We start from the raw sequence: 26,247 nt of genomic DNA, 5'->3' as shown, positions 1-26,247 counted from the left end.
ACGACGACAGCGATTCTTCGGATGAAGACCGGAGAGTACGACGGCGAGCTCGGGGAGCCGACTCGTCTAAGTTACAAGATCCGCGAAACGATGCCGCCCAAAAAGTTCAAGCCTACCCCTACCGATGCCGCCAAGTACGATGGGCAGCAAGAACCAAGATCTTGGATAGACGACTACCTGCGGATCGTGATCCCGCACAAAGGAAACCGGATAGAAGCAATGCAATGCTTGCGGCTTTACTTGAAAGATTCAGCACGGGCCCGGCTAAGGGGGCTGCCGAAAGGCTCCGTTAAATCATGGGACGACCTAGTAGATGCCTTCGTTGCCAACTTCCAAGCAACATACAAGAGGCCCGTCGGGATCGAAGAGCTGCGGAATTGCCGCCAGAAGCAGAGGGAATCGATGCGTTCGTACATTGGGAGATTCACAAAACTCCTAAACACCGCCGAAGACGTATCTGTCGACAGAGCAATTGACGCTTTCAGCGACGGCGTTCAGCGGGAAAGCTACATAGAGGAGCTCGGGCGCAAAAAGCCTAAAATCATAACCAAGTTAATGGAAATCGCCAACAGCTGGGCCGATGGCGAAGACAACGTTCGAAAGCCACGACAGCGCAGCGACGACGAAGAGGATGACCAGCCGAAACATGATTCGGGCGGTCGAAGGGACCGCAACAAGAGAAGGAAGAACCGCGGTTACGATGACAACAACTTGGTGGCCGCAGGCTACTCTGATCGGCAGGGCGACCGGTATGATGACAGGCGAGACGATCGACAGGACGGTAATCGGAGCAACTCTGGTAACCGTGGCAACTATAAACCACGACAACAGAGAACACCCGAACTACCCTACGCTGAGCAGATCAACGCCCCATGCTACCTGCATTCATATACCGACTCCAAGGATGGTAAAATAAAGTCTAGCCACCTGCTCAGGGACTGTCGGCGGTTCATCGATATGCATAAACTCATCCGAGCAGACAGAGCCGGCAACAGCCTACCACCACCACCACCACCCCCACCGCAACATCGGGTCCAGCAAGCTCAACCTCATCAACCCAACGAGGCATTTCCACCACCACGTGGGCAGATGAGCATGATCCATAGGACAGGTGTCTCGAAAAGAGAGATGAAGAAACTCACCCGAGAGATCAACTTGGCGAGAAAGCATCATGGCAAACATCCCCGAGTACGTCGAATGGTCCTCTCGGAACATTACGTTCGGTCGAGCGGATCACCCGATGACCATACCAAAGCCAGGGCACGCCGCCCTGGTAGTCGAAGCACAAATTGGGGGGTTCAAGATGAGCAAAGTTTTCATGGATGGTGGAAGCGGTCTAAACCTGATTTTTGTCGACACAATTAGAAGTATGGGGATCACCATGAACATGTTGGAAGAAACAGACACCTGCTTCCACGGGATCCTTCCAACCGCACGGGGCCACTCCCTTGGCAAAGTCTACCTGAATGTCATCTTCGGCAGGGCTGACAATTTCAGGAAGGAGAAGATCGAGTTTGAAGTGGTGAACTGGGAGTCACAGTATCACGCTATACTCGGGAGACCAGCGTATGCCAAGTTCATGGCTGTGCCGCATTATGCATACCTCAAGCTGAAAATGCCTGGGAACAACGGGACAAACATCACGGTCTATGGAAGTTTCTCACGCTCGGACAATTGTGATCGCGACTTTCAGAGGATTGCTGCAAAGTTCGGGTCACAGCAAGAAATCGTCGACCCTCCGCCCAAGCTGTCTATACGAGAAATTAAGGAAGAAGAAGATGGCAGGGACGCCAAGAAGAATTCAGCTCTTTCACCCCTAAAGCTTCAACAGCAGAAGCTTCGGCAGCAGAAGCTTCTGCAGCAGGAGCCTCGGCAGCAAAGGGATCGGCAGCTGATGGCACGGAAGGCTCGGGAGATAGCAAGACGATGACGATCACCGCCCAAACCCACGACGAAATCGGCAACGCTGCAGACAATCACTGACGTAGTGAAGAAGCCAGACGAGGAGAAGAACCCCTTCCGTATCTAGGCAGTCTACTAGCCTTTACTTTCTTTTCCCCTTTACTTTAAAACAGGGCTTCCCCTTTTCCGCCCTCTAGCATCGTGCTTACCTTATTAATAAGAACTTAAGCTTTATTCCCTTGTTAAGCATTGCAGTAACGACAAACTTCTAAGCCCCATCACTATGTAAACATAGTACAAGGCAGAAGATCGCGCTCCAAAAAAGCCTCTACGAGTGCTAAAGGACGTCCACCTTTTCCTCCGCTATAGATGCCTCTAAAGAGTGCCGTAAATAGAAAAAATTTATAAACAACAACCCACGTTCGATATTTTACTTATGGAAATATCAAAGGAACAACGGGCTCATCGGTAGAATCATTACACCCGAAAAATTCTGGAATGACTGTCGAAATTTACAAACGGTTGAAAGCAAAGTTGCGCATACAACAGGTTTAGCAAAACCTGCAACACGAGCTGATCACTCATAATGATTTGCTAACCAACTAGTACTCATACATCCAACGGGCAATTAAGCTTCACCCCTTTAAATATTTGCCAACGGCATGGTAAAAGTACACATTCATGTACCAACCAAATAAGAAAGTTTTTGGTCCAAAAATCCGAGCACTCGGATGAACTAGCCAATACAATTTACAAAAGTAACTTTACACCTTTATATCACCCTTGCGGAGTTTCCTTTTCCTCAGGTACCTTTGACATCTCCTCAAGCCTGTCGACAATTACATGAGCGGGAGCTAAAACCTTCGGTACGACTCCTCGAAGTCACCGATTGCGTTGGCAATAGACAGCAAGCAAGTCTGAAGGATAACAAGCAAGCACAAGGGCAAGCGTGCACTTGGCCCCGCAAAGACTTGAGATCTTACTAGCTCCCGAACCTTCTTGGCACTTCCAAATTCGGACATCAAAGTCAAAAGGGTAGGCGGAAGCGCATTCGGAGGAAACATTGTTTTCCGAACTACCCTCATGGCCTTGTAGCACTTGTCGAAGAACTGGTGGACCTGTTGCACTCGATCCTGAAATTTGACGACAGTCGAGGCCTTCGAGTGTTCCCGCCAGAAAGTTTCTTCGGATGAGGAAAGCTGAGTCAAAGCATGCACCCGCTCGTGTATCCGCTTGTTCTCTTCCGCAGGGTTCAACACTATGACTGCCAAAAGAATTAATAAAAGACTCAGACAAGAAGTTGCTAGCAAGCGAGGCAAAGGGATCAAGAAACTTACGGTTTAAACTTTCGGTAGCCTTGTGCAGCTCGCCAAGAATGTACCGCTCCACGACGGTTGCAATCTCGCTCTTTTTATTAATGATGGCAGCCAAGGCATAAGTGTTGCGTAAATCCTTCTCCATCTGTGTCATCCGGTCTTTCATGCGCTGGATCCGATCGCTTTCAGGAAGCGCACCCGACGAATCGTCTGCAAACGAGGGTACTGGGAAGACCTGCAGAAAGTACTGGTTATAAAGAAGTGATGGATATGGTACAGCCGAACGTCCAAAATAACTCCCATCGGGAGAAGTGCAAGAAAGCGGTATCATAGCAAAAGCGTGCTAACAACAATGCTAGCATGAAGTTTATTACAAAGCATGAGTTTTTGCGGCAGAGCAATGTTTTGCATCAGCTCAAGGCACAAGTTTGTTACAAGAATCAAGGAAGCTGAGTTTGAGTCGATGAACTAGGACCAGTCGACGATTTCCTTGATGCAACCAGTTCAAGGAGCTGACGGGCACAAGTAAGAGCAGACGCCTTAAAGGTGCTCAAATCAACAGGTTGCCCGTCTTGCCCTTTTGGAAGCCCCTTAGTCATTTCCTCGATGTCACCCTTAAAGCCGTAACCCATCATAAGGCTCGGAAGGCAAGGAGAGCACCAAAAGTGCGCGATGTACGCTTGAATACCTCGATGACCTCTTTGGTGTCAACCGCGAAGGTATCGATTAGCTGTCCCGAGGTCTTCTCTTGCTTAATCTTGGGGAAGATCATCGAGTGCATCCGCGCCAGAGCACCCTTCCCCTTCACAAGAAGCTCTTGTGTAAGCTGGTGAGAAGCGAGAATCGTTGACACAACGTTCGCTGGGGAGTTATTTGGAACTCTTTCCAGGGCATCGACAGGAATGTTTGCTGCCTCTCGCAATAGAAAGGAAGGGAAAAATTCAGTCATTGACAAAAAGTAAATCCATAAGAACGTCACTCGACGAAAGTATGTTAGAGATTACCAAGCAAGGCCAAAGAAGATTGACGAAGGACTTCATCCTTTTCGGTCGCTCGAGCCTCGCCTACCGACCTGGATGCTTCCTCCTCCTTCGACTTCCCTTTCGGTCCGGCCGGCTCTTCCTTCGGAGAATCAATCTCTTGGCGAGCCGCGGCAGCCTATCTTGACCGCGCCATCCGGTTTTGAGGAGGAAGATTCGACTTCCTCTTGCAGCCGAACTTTGTCGGCCTCTAGAGAAGTGAATCGGGAGGCGAAAACCTCCGGAGAAGAGATAACGCCACGCAGGTCCTTAAGAGAGAAAGAAATACAATTAAACAAGGCACGCTCCAAGAAATGCTGTATTAAGATCGGAAGAGGACTTACGAGAAAAGGAGCCGCGAGTAGCGACGGTTGGAGAAATATCCTTCCCTTTAGAAAGGGAAGACGCGATCGATGCTTGAGCCATGGGGGCAGCCTTAGGAGCTGAAGCTTCGGAAGCCACCACGACCGGCGAAACGGCATCAGACTTGGCCTTTTTAGGAGGAGGCTCGATAAAGCCCTCTTCACTGCAAAAGTAAACAGTCGACTGTGATTATAACAGGAGTATGAAAAGTAAAAAAAGGGAGCATAGTATAACTTTCAAAAGGGAACTACTTACATGTCGAAGAGATCATCTTCATCGGCAAAGCCGCCGGTTGATCTCTTCGCAGGAAAAGCTCTGGCCCCATCCGCAGCTGCATCAACAAAAGTATCACGATCAGTGTCGACGTAACGCACTGATCCGTCTGCGATACAAGTGTTATCGGCTGAGGAGGGAAGATCAGCGTGGGCAACTTCAAGATTCATCGGACCATTATATTCATCCTCTAAACCTGTTTGATCGGTGGTGCGAAAATCTACGGGGATCGAGGAGCCTCTCCCCTCAGAAGTATCATCCGGTGAATCACGTGTATTTTCGAAGCCATAGGGGTCCGGCAAAGAAAAATGACAAGTAAGAACAAAGGTAATCATGTCGGCTAAGCGAGGAGCTATAATAGAGATGTGAAGAAAATGAAAATACCCCCGATGGTGGATGATCAACGTCAAGGGGAGCATAAGAAGAGATCGGCGGAATCGAATCTTCCTGGTTGAAGGAAGTAAGACGACGAACTTCATCAAGCAACTCTTTTTCGATAGATCGGCAGCATTAATCCTGGTCTCATCCTTTGGACCTGAGTATAACCACATCGGGTGAACTCTGGCCATGACTGGCTGGATTCGGTGCTTCAGGAAAACTGCTGCCACCTCCGTACCAATCATAGTTTGGCCCTCAGCCTCTTTGATTCGAAGGAATTTGGAAAACAATTCTTCGGCTGAGGTCCTTTCGTCGGCTGAGAGGATGTTCTTCCAAGAGTCCTTGGGCTTGGCTTCGGTAACGTCGGCATAGCAGGGAAGTCGACATTCGGGTGACGAGGAATCTTTAACATAAAACCATTTCAACCTCCATCCTTGCACTGAGACTCTCTCATTGGGAAATTAAAGTAATTAACTTATGAGCGAGCAACAAAACCTACTCCTCCGGTGACAAAGTACCCATTACTACTGCTGTATCTTTTCACATAGAAGATCTTCTTCCATAGCCCGAAATGAGGTTCAATACCCAAAAACGCCTCGCAAAGGGTGATGAACACAGCAACATGGAGGATTGAGTTGGGTGTAAGTTGCCATAATTGGATTTCATACGTCCGCAAGAGATGGAGGAGGAATCCATGAGTGGGGAGCGAAAGGCCTCGATGAAGAAAAGATAAGAACATCACGGAAAATCCAGCAGGAGGATCGAGGCCAAGAGATCGCACCTGGAAGGATCACATCTCCCGCGTCGGAGGATATCAATCCTAAGCTTCGGGACCTCTTTTCGTCACGCTTGGTGACGGTTGAAGCTACCCGATCCCCGGGTTTGACCATCGAGCCCGACGGCCGGCGGCGCCGGAGCCGGGGAGGGGCGCTCGGAGCGCTCCCCTTCGGAAGAGGAGAGGACTTGGCAGCGGCTCCTCCGCCGGTGGAGCTAGCAGCGGCGGCGGTATTCTTCTTCTTCACCATCGCGAGATCCGAGGAAGATTGAAGCGCTGGCGGCGGCGCAACAATGGCGAAAGAAGGAAGAAGAGGGAGAATGAGGAGATGCTTTGCGGGAACCGTGGAGAAGATTGAGAATTTTTTGCCCTTTGGAGATTTTAAGGAGAAGTTAAAGTAAGCACGTGGCGCTTGAGGAAAGGAAAGAACTGACGGCCCACTACGCCCACGATTGTGCGAAAATCGAGGAGCCACCTCGGTCGTTACGCGCATAGTGGTCAAGCCCTAAAACACTGATTGAACAGGGCTAGGGCTAGCTCGTCATGATGGACCCGTCAAATCAGCCCGCAGCAGTTACACGACAGCAATGACGTCATAATTTGGAAGCATTCGAAGGAAACATAAAAAGTCATCGGATGAAGGATTTGAGTCCACGCACGGATTGCGGGCATCCGAACCTGGACTCGGGGGCTACTCCCATCGGGAGCGCTGACGCGCACCCGATAAAAAGAAGATTCGACAGAATAAGCAGTCGAAGGAATAAAAGTTTGAAAGTTTTTTGCACACTTCGTAAATCACTCCCATCGGGAGGACGTGGTACACACCCGTTGAAAGTTTTTTGCACTCCAGGATCATGCCCGGGGACTTGATTCTGTGTAGAATAACGTTGTTTTGCCACCGGTAGTTAGCCAACAAAAGTTGGGCACGTTACTCATTATCCTTTGCGAAAAGAAAATGTATCGGATGACCTATGAAGACTTGTGAAAAACTTGGCAGAGGAAAGTATTCGAGTAGTACAACTTGAGTCTACGCACAGATTGCAAGCGTCCGGTACCTAGACTCGGGGCTACTCCCATCGGGAGCGCCGACGCGCACCCGATAAAAAAAAGATGAAGCATAATCAAGATGAACAAGAGCAATGAAGAAGAAGAATGTCGGAAAAAACATGCATTAGTCTCTACCCGAATTATCTTCGGCTAGACACTCGGGGGCTATCGACGTGGGCATTACCCTTCGGGTAACCGGTATTGCCCTATCTGGTATTGACAAATTGGAGGCCCATGAAGATACCTGAAGGCGAGATGGGCCACTAGGTCGGCGCACTAGAAAATTCCTTGACGGACAAGACAAGGAAGCGAACAAACAAGGAAAGATTGGATCTAAACTACTGTAAACCTAGTCGTACTCGGTTAGGACCCTTGAGACCTGGCCTCCTATATAAAGGCCGGGGAGAGGGCTGCCGAGAGACAAAAAACGATCTTAGCGATCTTAGCAAGAAAAAGCTTAGAACTAGGTCATCATAGCAATAGCCAACTCGACGAGATCTCAGCCGAACTATTTGGCACCCCATTGTAACCCATTATCATCATAATCAAGAACAGACAGGCGGGACGTAAGGGTTTTACCTCATCGAGGGCCCCGAACCTGGGTAAATCGCTCTCCCCGCTTGTCTGTGAACCGATGTCTCGTGTCAGCTTGCAGGATTCCGTCAACCCTAAGCCCCTATCGGAGGGCATTGGCGAGGAGTACCCTCGACACCCAGCTCTTCTCTTTTCTCCATCATCCCCACCTTGCTTCCCCTTGCGACATGTGGCGAGCAGGGAGACTACTTCCCAGGAATTTTCTGGCACCACAGCGCGCCACTTGTTACATGCGGAGCGAGTTGTCTTCCCTTCGCGAAAGTCGGCCTTTTTTTAACGATTTGGAATACTCCTATAGAGAATCTAAGTGGGCTGGCGGGCTTGACCGGTGATCAAAATACCTGGATTCCCTTTACCTTTTTTTTTTTGAACATAAAAAGGTCCCGAAGGACCAGGAGACACTGCCTTATATATTTTCGGTGGGATTACAGCTTACAAGGAGGACCTCAAATAAAAAGCACAATCCCTCCAAAAATGCAAAAAGAACCCTAGATCTAAATATGCAACCGCCATCCGGTCCTTCTCCACCGAGCATAGATTGATGCCTCAAATCGCGACCATCTTCTCCGACGCCGGGGACGGGACCACTTGGGTCAGAGTCGATGTGAACCGCCGCGCTGAAGCTGCAGGGGGGCCTCCCTAATGGCACTCTAGCCTGGAGGTTGAAGAAGAGTTGACAAAGACCAACTCGGAGCAGCCGCCCTTCGGCTATGAGAATCGGCGGAATAGCGGCCCGAGGCCGACGATGCACCGCCGATGATGAGCTCCCAAACGCAGTGCCGAACACCTCTTTTCCCATCTTCCTTCCTCCACCACAGAGATCTGCAGATGAGGAAAAAGGCAGGGCCAGATCCCTGAGATCTGGCCCGGGGACGAGCTTATTCGATGGAGCCATAGCCTCCGCACCACCGGCCACCAAGAGCTCCGACCACCGGAGCATGTGGACCAAGAGGACGAGGCTAACACCCCAGGCACCACTCGGATGCACCCAGGACGAGCTCCCAACTACCGGCATGTCGGCAAAACTACGCCACCTGGGCAAACAAGAACCTAAACTACTCTGTACATGCCGCGCCTCGCTCTCTCTACCACGCCGGCCGGCAGAGCCGCCGGAGAGGCGAGTGGAACGGGCCGGATTTGGTTTGGCGACTCTCAAGGAAAGAGCAGGGGCGGAGGAGAAGACTTGGTCAAAAACAAAACGAAAATGGCTCGAAGGAAAAAACTACGCCTCCAGGCGAATATTCGCAGTCCAGTCCATTTTCCCTTTCTCGTCTCTTCTCCCACGCCTCCGGCCACCGCCCGTTTCCAAATCCCCAAATCCCATCAATTCACATCACGAGATCCCCATCTCACCACCGCCGCCCCGGCTCCAACAAAACTCCAGCCGCACTTCAACCATGGCGACCTCACTGGCGGCGGCAGAGACGGCGCTGGGAGACCTGCCGGAGGACGCGCTGCTGGCGATCCTGGCCTTCCTCGCGCCGCCCGACGCCGCCGCGGCCGCGTGCGCCTGCCGCGCCCTCGCCGGCGCCGCGTCCTCCCCGGAGCTCCCGCTCGCGCTCGCGCTCCGCCTCGGCCTCCCGCCCCCGCGGCGCTCCCCCGAGGCCTGCCCGGCCTCCGCGCGCCGCCTCTTCCGCTCCCTGCACCGCCTGCGCCGCCTCCTCGGCCTCTGGCGCCGCCTCCCCTCCGCCCACTCCGCCTCGCCCTCCCTCGCCGCCTTCGAGTGGGCCCCGCGCGCCACTCTCGCCGCCTCCCTCCTCGCCCCCTCCGCTCACGGTCTCGCCGTCTCCAAGTCCCCTTTCGTCACCGTCTCCATCGCGGAGTCCGGTGACACGGTGGCCACGCTTGGAGAGGTGCCCGTCTGCGTCAATTTCGTCGGGGACAACCACATTGTGGTGGAGGCGGCGTCGGGGGATGATGAGGGGGAGGAGATGCAAGGGGGGTCGCCGCCGGAGGAGATGTATATGCATTTCGCCAACCGTAGGAGCCCCGGGGCGGGGAGGAGGAGGAGGGAGAAGCTGGGGAGGAGGAAAGGGGGCCGGATGGAGCCTCAACACTTTGTCAGGATCCCAGATGCCGAGCCGACCAAAGCGCGGCCGCTGCAGGGCCTGTGGAAGGTGCTTCCTCTGCACACACACAGATTGCTTGTTTATCTTGAATAGCGTCTGAGCACTCTAGTGTGTTCTCTTTGGATAGTTGATTGATGCACTATCATGGAGTTTGATGCATACTTGATACTAGTTGATAGTGTTGTGGGTATTGTGAAGTGGGTTTGCTCGAATTGCTTGGTACTGGTTCTCGTGAAGGCGCCCCTCTCTCTTTAAGAACTTGCCCCCATCTAAGGACATCACAAATAAAATCAGAATATGTCATTCACCCTAGTGAATTTTGTGGCACATAAGTTTCTTCATGTGTGATGTCTGCTCCTTATAATAGAGGATCTGTATTCTGGATTGCTGCATGGGTTGCAAGCAGGGAAGTTGATTGGTGTATTGCAATACCATGGTCAGGCCATTTCATCCATTATGTGGATATGGAGAAGACTAGAAGGGATATTGTCTCTTTTGTAGAAATACCATAGCAAGCATGAACTGTCAGAGTTTGTTAGCGAAAAATGCATTCATTAGTTAGTTTGTGTTTAAGTGGCTTATGATACGATGCTGTGATCCAATTGCATGCCCAATTGCTCATAGTCAGTTTCATTGAGTAACTGTGAAGTTCATCCGAGTTACGAGTTGAAGTTGTGCACATACATGGTATTTACACTGGTGCCTATATGCTAATCTGCATGCGTGCACTTGCTGGTATTTACACTGGTGCCTATATGCTAATCTGCATGCGTGCACTTGCTTGCCACGTATTAGCTATGATTTACTGGCCATGTCCCATGTTAACGAGTGTATAAGGCTGCTTTTCTTAGAATTAGGCAATGGTAGTTTGAAATGAACTAACCAATAAAAATCATTGTCATTTTAAGATGTTCCAGGACTGATTTTGTGAAGAAAAAGTGCTCATTGTTGATCCTGTTGACTTCAAGTTCTTATTAGAGTAGCTCGTTCTTGTGTCAGATAATGTTAATCAAATGGCAATCGAGTAACATAGAAGGTCTGCCAGCATAACAAGTTGTGTTTTTCATGGTTCACTGTTGTTGTGAATATATAATGGTTTGAGAGTGGATGGTATGTCACAACATGCAAACACAATACTCAGTTACTCACAAAACTCTACATATGGTAATGCAATTCTCACTGGATTGCACAAGTTCAAAAGCTTGGTGGAGCTCCATTTACTGCTAGCACCAAAATTATTTGGGATACTAAATCACTCCCTCACTAACTGCAGTTCCTACCCATTCGGGTCAACTAGGATATTTTCTAAAAGTTCAAAAAAACATGGCTCTTTTTTTGAGTTTGTTTTGTAAACGAAAGCTGGCAAAATTGGTAAGTTCAGTTTTTCTCATACTTATTCTACAATGAACCAATGATTTAATTGAAAAACCATTATGAAGGCGGCATGTACTAGTCACTAGTTCAAGTAACTCTATCACGATCCCTATGCTCAACACAGAATTAGACGAACAGTTGCAATTTCTTCCAGTTCAACCTTTTGCATTCTCATATGTTTCTTTGGCTAGTAGAATTGTTGGTGATTACAAATTGAAAAGAACCTTCTCTTACCATATTACTATAGGCTTTGGAAAGTATGGTTTGTTTCACGAGTAAGTGGCAGTTTGCTTTGCTACCATTATTAGAATTTAGACTAGCAACCGTAGTCCGTTGTAGCATTTTATATCTAGTTTCGTGTTAATTAGCATTCAGACAGTTGCTTTGTATCCAGTTAGAGGATTATTACAACATGACATTATCATCAGCTGATTTGTAACATCATCTGTTGTTTTTTTGTTTACAATTTACATGAGCTTTTGCCATTCAGACGAAATAGGTAATAACCTTTGTTTTCCCCCAACAGGGTATATGCGAGAATAGGACTCTGGAATTTTACCTTGTCACCTATGATGATATTGGTGGAGTGACTTGTCGGCGAGTTAGTGAGACTAAGGGCCATAATTCAGGCTACTCCCCTCTCTTTTGGACTACGGATGCTACATTTCTTGAACCACCATTCTCAGAACAGGAGCTGAACCGTTACAGTTGCTGTGAACATATCCAAGTTGTGACTTCTGGGCATACAGAGATGCAAAGCAAGGGCGTCTCTCGGATAATGTGCATCAATTCCAGTTATGATCTTGTTGATCCGCATCCATCGGCTCCATTAGATGATATGAGGAATTTAGAGGGGAGGATCTGGTTATATGAGGATGGAACCTTTGGGTTTGGATTCGCTGGAAGTAATTCAATTATAGATCTGAGGCATGTCTCCTTGGATGGTTGTATTGTTGATACTTCATAGTAAACATAGGTCCTTCTGGCATGCAATTGTTGCTAGGATTAGGAAACCTTCTGTACAGCATTGTTAGGGAAAACCCGGTGGTTGGCATGAATCATGGTGCCTCCAATTGTTGTACCCTTCTGTCATGTAATTGTTGCTAGGATAAGAATGTATCCTGGCACTGCACTAGATGGTGGTCCCTTCTGGCATTTACTTGTTGCTGGAATACCCTTGTAACATTATTACTACATTAATTTCATATAAATTGGAGTTGCCACTCCGTCATAAGGCTGCTTGTGTCCTTTTTATATTTATGTCCCTTTTTAGGTGACTGCTTTGTCCTTGTTGACAACTTCATTATGCAATAACTAAGGACAGTGTCGTAGGATGACTTTTCAACTTGTTAGAAGTCCTCTTCAGTGTCAAAAGGTAAAATGTTTGCTCATGGTAACAGATAAGATTAATGTCATGCTTCCTTTTTATGTTATTTTAGGCTTTTACATTTTGCCAAATAAATACATTTTCTTATCATCCTATTTGAGTTATCCTCTTGGTATTCCAGAAATTATATCATGCGATTTTAGTGATAATATTATTGCCACCAGTTCCTCAGCTATGAAGATGATTGATTCAACGGTATATCATCTACTTTCTAGCATAACTTCACTGTGTGGAAATAAATAAGTGATGTTCTACTGTTTGGAAAGGTAAATAAGTGATGTTCTACTCTTGCGTAGTCTCTCAATAAAGTGCTTGTCCTAGACCTAGCTGCATTCCTGTGTCATCTTTCCGAGGTAGATAGTATACCTACCAGATTGTCGGTCAGATCTCTGCAATGTTCAGACCTGTAACTTGGGATCCAATGCAAGTCATAGCAGTTCGGTAGTTTCAGTGGTTTTACCTCATGGTAACATCAATTTACACAATCCGAATTCCTTTAATGGGGTACGGTTTTGTCCTTTTAGTGTCATCGGAGTATCGTTCATATTTCTTCTCTGGGTGGAGATTTGATCATCATGAGACCTGAGGACACAACTGTATTTGTTCGAAGTACTTGTGCATCGCACTGGGTGAGTAAATCAAGACCAGTGTGCCTCTCTGCAGTGATTAGTGACTAGTGCTTCCCTGGTAGAAATGGTACTGCTAACCTGTCACTCGGCCGGTAGAAATTATGGACTTGTCTGGCAATTTATTACTTTAGACAACAGTAGGAAAATATGCAGCGAAGAAAAGCAAGTACTCCCTCCGTTCCTTTTTAATTGACTCGGTACTAAATCCGAGTCAATTAAAAAGGAACGGAGGGAGTACATATACTCGTACATATTGTATTGTTTGGCTGCACAATCCAAAATATTACAGCAAAGATACAGAGGGATTTGAGGCTAGCGACAGAGTTCGTGAAACTCCAGTTCACTCATGAACCTAGGGAAGCTAATACAATTGCCCATAAACTAGCTCGATTGGCAAAAAGATTCAAGCCAATCTGTTTGGCTTGATGATCCAACCCAGCCTCTTATTCCTCTGTTAATTGCTGATGTAACTAATATTGATAATCAATAAAGAGTTTTGAGATGTCAAAAAGAAAGTTCACATAGAAAGGCCTATTGGAGGTCTAAGATTTCTATGCACGTAATGATCTGCATTATGTAAAATGCTACTCCCTCCGATCTATAATAATTGTCGGGGTTTTTATTCAAGTTAGCTCAAATTTGAACTGAGCCCCGACACTTATTATGAATCGGAGGTGGTGCATTAGATTGCGTATAGTGGTGCGCATATGGCTATATTTTACATATATTTTGGACTGATTCGCTGATATTGTGTGGTGTATGTTGTAACACTTCCCTAGTACCGCATCATCCTTTATGCCTGTTAATTTTCAGTACTGGATGCCCCAGGACACACTTCATATTTGTACTGCCTAGGCTAGCACTTTACTCCATTCTTAATTATTTGCTCTTTTCGTATCAGCCGACATGCATGTGCAGTTCCAGCTAAGAGCATCTCCAACAGGCGCGCTATATCGCGGCGCGCTAAAACTAAGAATCCGCGCGCGGTAAACAGATAGCGCGCGCTGTGCCGTTTTTTCCTCCGCCGGACGCGCTAATATGCAGCGCGTGCGCGCGCAGGAAAAATGGTCCTCCGCCGGGCGCGGCAAAATACAGCGCGCGCGGGCGCGGAAAACAGATTTCTAGACTATTTTGCATTCACAAAGATCAAATAAACACACATAATTGCATTCACAATTCATGAAACAAATGACACAAAGTGCAACAACATCACATAGTTCAACAAGGACACACAAAATGACGTAGTTCAACAATGACACACGACATATGGTTCAAATGGACAAAGTGGAACACATAATGCATATCACAAATGCATATCACACTTCCGCATTTTCCAAGTCAACACCTTCTTCTTCCTCCTCGTCATCTTGGGTTGAAGGAGGAATAGTAGCATTCATGGAAGACACGAAGCCTCCCGGTGGTGCTCCCATACTCCCATACACACCACTCACGGAGCCTCCCATGGTCCCTCCAAACACTCCTCCATAGCTTGGTCCTCCCATGCCGGCCATGCCTCCATAGCCTCCCATGCCGGCCATGCCTCCCATGGTGGGCATGGGCATGCTTCCCATGCCGGCCATGCCTCCCATGGTGGGCATGGGCATGCTTCCCATGCCGGCCATGCCTCCCATGCCTCCTCCAAACGTCGGCATGCCTCCTCCAAACATGCCTCCTCCAAACATGCCGGTAGTGGAAGTGTTCATGTTGGCTACCAACAATCTCTTTTTGGCCAACACTTCATCGCGAAGAAGGTTGATGTACTCCTTTTGCCTCTCATCCATATGGGAAGTATCCATCAAGAAAAGCTTCCTCTCCTCCTCCGCTAGGCGTGCATGCTCCTCGGTGGCTTGCCTCTTCTCCTCCAAAGCCAACTTCCTCTCCTCGTTGGCGGCAATCCTCTCCTCCAAAGCGGCTCTCCTAGCTTCAATAGCATCCATAGCCTCTTTCTCCAAGTTTCGTTGCATCTTTCTATCTTCATTTGCTTGCAACCTTGCATTTGCAATCCTCTCCATAGCCATGGCAATGTCATCATCTCCGGCCTTCCTTCCCTTCATTTCCTTGGCGGTCTTCCTACCATGCACATTCCTCCGCCCATTGTTGACGGAGTGAGGAGTGGAGCTTCTCTTCTTCCCTTCATCACTTGAATCATCATCATCGATGATTGTTGCATCACCGGTAGCATTGGCCGCCATAGTTGCCGCATCCAACTTGCCGCGCGTCTTCCACTTCTCTTCATTCCCTAGCACTTCATAGCAATGATGCAAGGTGAATGGCTTGCCAAGAATCTTGTTGCCTTTCTTGTTCTTCTTTCCCACATCCCTAAACAATCCTTGAGCCATGGAGTTCTACACATATGCGGAAAAGAAAATAGATGAGCCATATGAAGTACAACCGTATTCTTCTCATATGAGCCATATGGTGAACATAGTAGAATGACTTACCCTATCATTCTCATTAGTGCCACTTGGATTGAGAACATCGATGTTGGCTTGCACGCCCGCCCATTTTTGGCAATCGGTGTTGATACCGGACCAACGGGACCGAAGTGAGCGCATGGTTCGCTCGATCCCACTTGTGTTTGTGTTGAAGTACTCCGTCATCCTCATCCAATATGTTTCTCTTGTTTGATCGGTACCGGTTGTTGGATCCATTCCAATTGTCAACCACGTCTTGCAAAGCAACTTGTCCTCCGCTATGGTGTAGTTGGCGGCCCGGCCGGGAGGGCGAGGTTCAATCAACCCTTCTCCTTCCTCATCTACATCCTCATATTCCTCCTCCCCATCGGCGGCTTCATCGTCATGCAAGAACGAGGATCCAACATTCATTGTCTCCATGAATGCCGCATCATCCACTCTACATTGCAATGAAATTCATTACCATCGGCTAGGTATGCATGTAAACCACAATTCGACAAAAAAGTAGTGTTTTTTACCTCTCGGGCATTTCACCATCCACCATATGTGCGCCGCGCGGTTGCCGAGACGGAGGCGTCGGCCGGGTCGGCGGAGGAGGAGGAGGAGGAGGCGCCCGGTTCGGCGCCGGAGGAGGAGGCTGTCGGCGGGGACGGGCGCCTTCGCTTTCTTCGGTGGCGCGACGGCGGCGGGGCCGAGGTGCGGCCGTTTGGTCGACGAGCGCCTTCCCCCTCTCGCGCGGGCCGCGCGTTCGCCGGCGCCCGCGCGCGCCATCCGCGCCGCGGCGGCCGCCTGCGTGCGGTGCCGCGCGGCGGGACGAAGAGCGCCGCGCGCGCAGCCGTTGGGTTCCGGCGTCGCGCGCCGCCGCTAGGGTTTGGCGGTGGCGCGGCGGAAGTGGCGGCGGCGGAGGGTGTGACGAGTAGGGAGGGGTTGGCGGGTTGCCGGAGGGGTCGTCCATCGTCGGGATCGCCGGCGGCGCGCGGAGACGACGGATTGGGCTCGGGGCGACGACGCGGAGGCGGAAGTTTCGGCGCGGCGGATTTTTCGCGCTTGGACGAGCGATGCGCGCGCTCGTAGCCGACGCGCCGGATATGCCGCTCCGGATTGTGCAAAACGCCGCGCGCCCTAAATTTTACGGCGCGCGCCGTTTACCGCGCCTGCTGGAGCGCCACTTTCCCTCCCGCGCGCGCTATATCGGACGTTTTTATGCCGCGCGGCCTATATAGCGCGCCTGTTGGAGATGCTCTAAGGGCTGTCACAAAATTTCTTTGGTGTCCTCTGCTGTCATCTTTACAAGCAAGCAAATTTAGTGTAAATGGTTGGTCGTCAGGAAATTGCCATGTTTAGCTGGTCAAGGGACAGCTAGTGAGGGTGTCAGGATATTGAAGATGTGTGCCTGCCAATTCGAGCAGCTGGCAGCCTTTGAGCTGCTGCAATGATTGAACGTAGAAATTTAAATTTAAGTGCAACTTATGATCCTGTCGTCGTTTTATTTTTCTGGGACAGGTTGATCTTCTAATCCTCTCGTCTCGCGGCGTTCTGATGATCTGGTTGGCAGTGAGATTCTAGGGGCCCAAACAAGTTGGAACTAATTACAAATGCATTGAACCAAGCAAACCCTGTTTGATATATATGAACTTTTATGCATCTAGTATTCCTTCTTGTTTAGGATTCCCTATTGCATTGACGTAACTGAAATTCTGAAATTGAAGGAAGAAAAAATCTACAGTGGCCAGTGAAGTCCTCGCCGGATGCATTTGTTATATTATGTACCACTAGGGTTGCAACGCGGACAAGTTTGCGGGACAATTTACTGTAAAAATCAGGAAGGCAAAGAAGAAAAACTTGCTTTGCGGGACACGCGGACGCGTCGCCCTGCCACCCTATGTACCAGGAATGTCTTAAATTGTTCACGTTGCTGATGATGGCATACCCTGGCATTGTATCTTGTCATGTTTCTTTTTCAGTTCATTCGAAGTAAAAGTTTCTTCTTCAGTTAATTAAGCAGAAAAAAGTACTTCCTGAGTTCTTTATAAGATATTCATGATTCTCCCAACGTTATGATCTGTCCTTACTTGCTTCAAACCTGCTAGAAAGCTTTGTTCAACCTTCCATGCATAAAATTATATCCATTTTTACAGTTTGTTGTATAGTCTCTTTCGGTACTGGTTAGTTTATGTGCCCCAGATCTATGTACTTTTTTTAGGCGACACCTATTTCTTCCTTCTAGAAAGTATAAGCTTACAGAGTCGTCTTCTTTTCAAAAGAAAATCGGTTTTTATTTATTTTTACTGCTATTGTGTATTCGTTAGCACTTCCAAACAAATGATAAATCAAGAATTTGCAGTTCTCTTATAGTAAAACAAAGAACTTATAGTTGTCTTGCTTGTATATGAACTTATGCAGAGACGTCTTGCAAGTAGTGGATTGTATCTCCACTCAAACATAACAAGGTTTACATGCGTACAAGACAATCATATAATTGTCCTCTGAATGCACATGATCGGGTTGGAAAAAACTGAAAAGTTCCGCAACAGAAAGATATACTGCTCTGGAGCAACCGCAAGAAGACTCATTATTTCGAAATATCTGAACATTCCCAACGATTAATACTCTGATTCTTCATCATCCACTGACCCTGCACTTTGAGATGACTTCTCGTGGTCGTTCTCGAGCTGGCTGAAATTCCCCTTCTCCTTGATCAGCTGAGTATGATGGTGCCTGCAGAAGAGCTTGCCCTCGTGTGCGATGTAATTTGAAGGGCTGATGGTGCACCCTCCATGGCTGCATTTGAAGCAGCTCTTGTGGTACATGGTGTTATTGACAGTAACCTGCAGAATTAGTGTGGGTGTCATGATCAGAGAACAGCTATTAATGCAAACCAAAGAGGTACTTATCTTATAAAAGATCAATAATTGGTTGTACAACTCAGAAATCCAGCTACATGTTGTCAAGTAAAGCAAAGTCCAGCTAAAAAGTAGTCCAAAAATAATAATAATGGAGGTACTTAGTGAGGCATAAGAGTACAAAATAATACCCTCTCAATTGGGTAGACTGTCTTGCTGCATCCAAAACACTTCTCTCTGGTGCCAGCAAATGAGCTCGAGACTTTAATAGCATTCTGCCAAGAATACATTCATGGTAATCATCATCAAAATGTGGTAGTTGACAAAGAAACAAAAGAACGATAATGCTGGCTAATAACATGATGTATATTTTCCCAATATTCTGCTTATCGGTTCGTATCTGTTCTGTCCCAGATGTTAAATATTATGTTTTGTGTGGCTGTTCATCCCTGGGTTTAGCATCTATGACCATCTTCGGAAGAACAATACTGATCTATAATTAACTGGAAAGGAAGTCTGCTTTGCAAGTTTTTTTTTTTTTTGTAGACATTACTGCATACCTCATTCTCAACATTTCTTTCTGGCTTGACAACCTTTGGAGTTCCTGAATTCAGAGAGGAGAGGAGGATGTGCTAGTCAGGCTCAAGCTTTCCCCATTACTTTCTGCATTGCAAAGGAATGAATGAGGCGAGTCAGTCTGTACCTTCAAAGCTCTTGTCCAAGCTCCCAGTCCTCTTGAAGAGCTGATCAAAGTGAGGCCTGCAGTAGAGCACTCCTTCGAACGAGTTGTAGTTGGCAAGCTGCGTCAGAGAAACACCGTCACCCCTTCGCATCGTTTCATATACATATCCAAGCAATCTCTTGCAGAAGTTCAAGAACTGGCATCTCAACTGAACATAGTGTGGCACAGGATTGGAGGAAGGGCGGTAGGGGAGTAGCAGCAGTACCTTGAGGGTGCCCTTGCAGTGGTGGCACCTGAAGCAGGCCTTGTGGTAGACGCGGTTGTCGGCGGTGAGCTTGTCGACGAGGTACACCGTCTTGTCGCAGGCGTTGCACTTGGTGGTGGTTCCCTGGAAGGAAGTCGCCATTGCCTTCTACTCTTCACTCTCGATCTGCTGCAGAGAGAGAGAGAGAAGGAGAGCAAGTGCCACTGATATGGTGTGTGTCCCAACAACACTAGCTCCCAAGATGTCTTGGGGTGAGTGATGGCTATATGGGAACGGCGTGGCGTGGTTGGTGGTGGCCTGCAGCTGCAGGTATTGCTGCCGCGAGGAGGAGCAGGACAGCTTGGGAATATTGGCTCACAACGAGGGGGAGAGGACCCGAAAGGAAAAGGTAGTGGTGGTTGTGGAAATTTTTGCGGAGGGGCTAAGCAAAATCCAGCACAAGTTGTAGCAGGGCTACTATGATGGGGATGACTGACGATGAGGTGTCAAGGGAGAGAGCTGTCGGCAAGTGACAATCATTTGAGCGAAAGAGTGTGTGTGTGCGCGAGAGAGAGATTCAGAATGTCTCCTGTTTCGCTGCAAGAGGAACAGGAGAATGCAGTTGGGATGAAAGGTAAATGGCAGCTGATTTCCATTCTTTGGGTGTTTGAGAGGGAGCTAAAGCTTATTGGTTTATGTTCTTCTCACTATCTAGTGTAATCGCTTTGAGGATCCCTGATCGAAACGTGCTACCAGCAAACCATATGGACTGGCTCAACCAAAGCTCAGTCGACAGTCGGTGGATCTGCATTCTGCACCGCAGCCTTGCTTGTTCACAGCCTGCGGTTGCTTCTTGTGCAAGTGCAAGCATGTCATTTTGGCAACGTTTGTAGCCAGGTTGCTTCAAGTGAAAGTAGCCAAATTGCTTTATTCTCTTCTGTGAACTTTCCATTTCAAGTCTGTGTATAATTCGTCCTAAGTAGCCCTTTTTCTTGTAGGGACGCATACTTGCAACGTCGTCATCAGCCATGGGTACACATACATAAACTACGAACCATAATACTTACCAGCATCACAACTCACATATATAAACCATCTACTCCTCGCTGTCATCGATCATGGCCAGGGCTGGTTTGCGATCCAAACACTTCTGAACCGCCATAGGGCAAGAGTAGTCAAAGATGACGACTATGAACACATTTGGACATGCCAACTTGAAGGTGAGGAAGTGAGCTATCATTAGAAATGTGAGCAAAGGCGGAACCTTCCAACCTTGATCCATGACTACTTTCATGTCATCCTTCGTCATGAACTAAATCGTGCCACATTGTAATCACCGGCTGATAGAAATCAGTTAACAGCAAGCCTCATAGTTCACACACACACCACGCAAGGGTTGATCCCTTAGTACCAAGAATCATGAACAAATAATTGTATTTGTGCACAACACTAGGCACTATAGGGCATTCCTAGAATTTGAAGGTGGCACATATTAATCATTGGCAGTGTTAAAATAGCAGTATAGACAAATGGTGTGCTAGTGCCTCACATAAGCAAGGTATGTGGGAAGACCAATAAAAATTGGGATGCAATTGAAGCAACCAATTTGAGGCTCTTCTAGACATACGTCAAGAAAACTAATCATCAGTCTAATGGATAACCTAACCGTAAACACTAACTTTACCCCAAATCCATAGGAGATGAAACACTAAGCAGTCATATCAAAATATTAGAAAGCAATAACCAACTAATCAAACAACAATCGAACTAATCATACCGTAATCATACTAATACATGGATCAAACCCTAAGAGTGTGGTTACAGTTGCAAATCTACAGCGCATGATGTACAAAACCTATTTACCAACTTACTAGATGTGGATATACGGTCCCATAAGCTTGGTAAGGTCAGGAGTAGGGATTACTGGAATTGATGAGTCAATGAAGGTTTTGCTAACGGCGGGAGAGATGGTGGTGATGCAGCGTGGTTGGATGGTCGCGGTCGAGGCAATAGTTAGGTTGGCGTTTGAATCTACACAACATTGATGCCCACAACGTCAAAAAGGAGGCGGTAGAGGAACAACCGAGTTAGATCAAAGGGGAGAGTGAGCAGTGAGGAGATTTATGGCATGTGTTTTTTAAGGAGACGATGTTCCCCACTCATCCACACGCTTGCAGTCGTGTACCTCCTTTATGTTCCGCCAGGCCTAGCTCAATGTAAATGGCCAATTTGGCCGTTCCTAGCTGCTCTGTCTCGGGGCTGCTTTAAAATTAGCGCTAGCTTGGTCCAGACTCACTTACGGACATCCAATTCCTCGAAGTGATTTGGTGTCAATGGATTCTGAGGTATTAGGAAAGCTTGCATGGATTGTCTGGAATGTAGATGTAAGTTGCTCACATTACCTCTTATCTTTTCACCATCAGCATGCAACTATATTCAAAACTTAAACCATTTCAAAAATTAACATATTTGCGGAGGTAATTGGGAGAGTGTTTCTTTGCTTGCTAGAATTTGCTTCTATTTTTATTTTTTCCGTTACTTGTTCGGAGAGTTTGCAATTGTTGCTTCAATGCTACCATTCCTCTTAGCTTGATGATATCCTACATATTTGAGAAGTTTCATTTGGCTACAAACATAATTTGTTGGGAGATGCCCAGATTGCACATTATATAAAGGAATATTCACATATATTATATTTGGTTGTCTCATGCATGCTTGATGTGTTGTTCATTATAGTAGTCAAGTTTTAATTATCAGGTCCTTATGATGTGTGTACTTAGTAAAATACCTGATTGGGAGATTGTCATAACCAAGCATACTTTTTTTAGGCCAAACGAGATCTTATTCATTTGTCATATAGTGAAGGTTGCACTAAGCAATAAGACGGGGAATTCGTTTTAGATAAAGTATTCCAGTCAGCTCACACACGCTAATGCCGCAGATAAGTGACATGGGCAACTCGGTTTGCTCTCGTTCGGCAAAGACAAAGCTCCACCAAGTAGCATGAAAACCTGCGGCCTTTTTTTTTTTTGAACAAGAGGGGTCTAGAGGACCCCGGTGGCACATTCATTAAAAACATGTGGCAGGTACAAAGTTACAAGGAGGCCCAAAACAACACTCGTCCTGAAAAAACCTAAATTTTGAAGACAAGACCTCCACATTTGCATAGTTCACCATGGAACAAAAGTTTAAAACGCGGTCCCTGGGTGCTTCCACCACCGCTCGCCGGCATCCTCAAGGCATCGCCGCCGAGGAACAAGGGCAAATTGCTCGAGTACCCCCTTTCGACGAAGAACCGCCACCGTTGGTCACCTTCAAGCCACTGGGGACGCACCACTTTGGTGACGAAGAAGCCTCGAGCTCCAGCAGCTAGAACGGAAAGTCTCCAAAATGGAGGTTGAAAGATCGCCGCCATGACGGCCAAAGATAAGGAAGGCGTTGATGCCTCTAGCTTGGATGAGCTCACTGACATAGGCATCCCCAATGGGCCTGCCGAAGATGGTACCCGGGGTTTACTGAAGGCCCACGACCCGAAGTTTATGAAGTCCGAAAACCCAGTTAAGAGATAGTTTGAAAAGATAGAGTTGTATTAGGAATAATGAATTGTAACTATTACGGGACGAACTCAAAGAGTCTCCCGATCTTTGTAACTTGTACATCACGAAACCCTCGGCTCCGCCTCCTATATAAGGGGGAGTCGAGGGAGAAAGAGAGGATCGATTCATTGTCAACATAACCCTAGTTTTCTAACAGTCGAGTACCTTTCCGGCTGAACCCTCGAGATCTACTTGCCCTCTACTTCCTTGAAAACCCTAGTCTACAATCCGTAGGCATTGACAAGTCGATACCTTGTCAATTGGCGCCGTCTGTGGGAACTATCTGCGGCATTAGTCTACAGTTCGTAGGCATTGACAAGTCGATACCTTTGACGTATTAGCACCGCAGCAAAGGCCGGCACCATCTGGAGGAGGCCACAGAGCGATCCCCCCCCCCCCTCGCCGCCATGGCCGGCCAGGGAAATGTAATTGCCGCTGTCTTCGGATGCCACCGTGCTTCTCCCTCTCCCTGCCACGGCCGGCCAGGAGAAGCAGGGTGGCCTCCGACAGCCGTAATAGAGTGAGGCACCTAGAGAGACATTTATTCATGGAGATCCCGAACAAGGAAGCGCAAGCCACCCACTGGATGAGCATTGTGAAAGGCTAGTTGCTGGAGGGGCGCGTCCGCAGTCAAAAGAGGCCTACTCCTCTCTTGATGTCTATCACATTCCTTGGGCACAGCCCTTGTGCATCTATTATCCACATTGGGTCAAACTGCTCTGCCGCGCTAAGGTTCTTGACCGTGAAAACTACTTCCACATCTGACTGCAGGAACATTTTTAACAGACTTAGTTAGACATTCCATTCGTTCATGTGTGTTTATCGGTAATTCCATTGTATTTGTATACCAACATGTATAATCCATTTTTCGGATGCTGGGCAGATCCCTTGTATCAAAAAGATTGAGTAAGATATACCGAAAGCCTGTGACCTCAAAGTACTCTCCACTCATCACAACCTTGCCGGTAACGATGACATGCCGTGACAACCAATTTTTTCTCCGTAGTGCCTGGTGTTATAAACGTGACAAGAAATAACGGAGAACGAAAAAGGAAATCGCAATAGGAGACACGAGATTAACGTGGGAAACTCCTCCAACGCAGAGGGGCAAATCTTGTAAACCCTATCCGTTGTCTTACAAGATGTATATATAGGAGGTGATGATGATCCGTACCGCAGGTTAGAGGGGGGGGGGGCTTGCCCCCCTCCCCCGCACCCCTAGTGAGGGAGCTGTGTGCTGTGTGGCTAGGCGTCCCCCGCTACACTTCGGCCCAATCCAATAGGGCTAAGCAGTTGTACCAGCCAAGATTGAGCACATCTCAAACTTGATAACATGAATTGTCATCATATCAACATGATTATCATGAGTACTTATCCCGCATACCTTCCATTTAGCTGGTGCTAATATGTCACTAACATAATGGTACTTCACAACAATTTTCTTTGTCCTCTCATAAAACATTTGATACATATGGCACTTTAACTATCTCAAACAAGTTAATGCAAGAATCATTTTCATAAAGACCAACATACAAACATTTCAACCAAACAGAATCTTTGCAAGCTTCGGCAATAGCATGTTTTCTGCCACTATTGTAGATTGAGCAATAAGAGGTTATAACGTTGCCTTTCAACTCACATCACATCCACCAACAATGAACACATAACCTGTGAGGGACCTCCTCTTATCCAATTTTTCGCACACTTTATCTTGTTGAAATAATGATAATTCTGCCAAAATAAACTAATATCAGCGTTACCATTCTGGACCAAAAAATGCTAACCCTCTGTTGTTTCTTGGTTCGGTTTAGAATACTCACCGTAGACAAAATATTGTTGAGAATAATTCTTTTTTATCGATATTGAATCACTGCATTCCACCTAATATCAGCGTCTGACTATGCGAAACACAATATTTTTCTAGTTGAGATAAATGGAGGGCTATAGAATTGTGTTTTGTATCAAAGTAGACATGAGACACGGCTACCTAGCATAACTTCATCGGGTTGCGATTCTTCTAGTTTAATCATAATCATGCATATTTTAACAGTTTTATTATTCAATTTGTACACCTCAAGCGAATTATAACCAACGTTTCTGGAACATTAGTACTGAACTTTTTTATTTTATCATAACTCATCATGTTAATAAATGTATATTTTTGTCATTGATACTTACTTCTATATACTAAGTTACAGTATTATTTCACGTATAAACTAGATTGAACAATGAAATAACATTCTTATATATACTAAGAAACATATAAATGCCGAGTTAACAATGAAATCACATTTTTATATATACTTCCATTATTAAAAATATATTTATCCTATACTTCCAATATTAAATATTGTAAATACAATTCTTGTACTAAGTTGAAGAATTTGGTTGTTTATTTAATGATGTTTGATAAAACTCTTTATTACAATGGATTTCACCTTGGTTTTAATCATAGAAAAAATCATGTTAATCTAAAAAGGAATTCAATCTCGTTAATGCGTTAAGGTGCTGGCAAGAGACCTAGACGCCCTACTTCAAAAAACTGGCAAAGTGCCGAAAAACCTACATCTACTACTAGATCCTACTCCGACACCTCTCTTCCGCCATCTCCGGCAGGTCAAGCCAGCGAAAATAGCTCAGGATCGGCCCGGTCTCAGCTGGTCAACATACGTAAACACGCGAACTGAAAACGCCGAGTTCAGCTCATCGAACTCATGTTTACGAGTCGGAAAATTGCTGACGCAGAATAGAGCCCTTAAATCAAAACTGTAAAACAACATATTCGAAAATATGCCATTAAAGGTCCACCTGTCAGCTTTTTTACTTCTTTTTTCCTCTTTTTCCTTTTTTCCCTTGGTCGACTTCTTCCCAGGTCCGAGCCGAGCCTCACGCCCGAGCTCGTTGCCGCCCGCCACCAGCCCTGCCGCGACCCTTGGCCCACCAACGCACTTGCTCTGAGCTCGCTGGCCCGCCGGCGCGCTCGTCCTCTCCCACCCCGACCCGAGCTCACCGCCCCGCGCCACCGCGAGCTCACCGCCTCGCGCCGCCCCACGCCGCCACGAGTTCGCCCCACGCCGCCCCATTCCATCCGTCTCGAGCTCGCCCCGCGTTGCGCCACCTACCATCGGCCGCCCTGATGTAATCCAGCAATCCAGCAAGGTCGCGATGCTACATCCCGGTCGGATTAGGTTGAGATTCGCCGGAATTTGGCTGGATTTCGGCGACTGTACCGGCGAAAGCAGTTGGCCTGATCTAAAATTTCAGCGCGCCACGACTAGAGGTTTGTTCAGTTCACCCTTTCAGCCCCTACTATTACAGACCCATGTGGGTTTTCGGGTGCGA

The 26,247-nt window shown here is 47.3% G+C and overlaps 2 protein-coding genes across 2 annotated transcripts; one reads left to right on the top strand and one right to left on the bottom strand.

Moving 5' to 3' along the window:
- Window positions 1-8,929: 8,929 nt before the first annotated feature.
- On the top strand, window positions 8,930-12,352 carry LOC124654459 (F-box protein At3g12350-like). The gene is made up of 2 exons (XM_047193455.1): window positions 8,930-9,784; window positions 11,637-12,352. Exons 1-2 carry the CDS (start codon window positions 9,065-9,067, stop codon window positions 12,075-12,077), a joined length of 1,161 nt encoding a protein of 386 aa, XP_047049411.1. The 5' UTR covers window positions 8,930-9,064; the 3' UTR covers window positions 12,078-12,352.
- Window positions 12,353-17,926: 5,574 nt separating this feature from the next.
- Window positions 17,927-19,668, bottom strand: LOC124654460 (LIM domain-containing protein WLIM1-like). Its single transcript, XM_047193456.1, has 5 exons — window positions 19,331-19,668; window positions 19,087-19,183; window positions 18,944-18,987; window positions 18,575-18,658; window positions 17,927-18,368 (listed from the first exon to the last, which is right to left on the bottom strand). Exons 1-5 carry the CDS (start codon window positions 19,469-19,471, stop codon window positions 18,144-18,146), a joined length of 591 nt encoding a protein of 196 aa, XP_047049412.1. The 5' UTR covers window positions 19,472-19,668; the 3' UTR covers window positions 17,927-18,143.
- Window positions 19,669-26,247: the final 6,579 nt, after the last annotated feature.

This window comes from Lolium rigidum, chromosome 5 (genome assembly GCF_022539505.1).
Source record: "Lolium rigidum isolate FL_2022 chromosome 5, APGP_CSIRO_Lrig_0.1, whole genome shotgun sequence".
NCBI classification, from domain to species: domain Eukaryota; kingdom Viridiplantae; phylum Streptophyta; class Magnoliopsida; order Poales; family Poaceae; genus Lolium; species Lolium rigidum.
The sequence above is the reverse complement of the archived record's forward strand: the minus strand, read 5'-3'. Positions and strand labels throughout refer to the sequence as shown.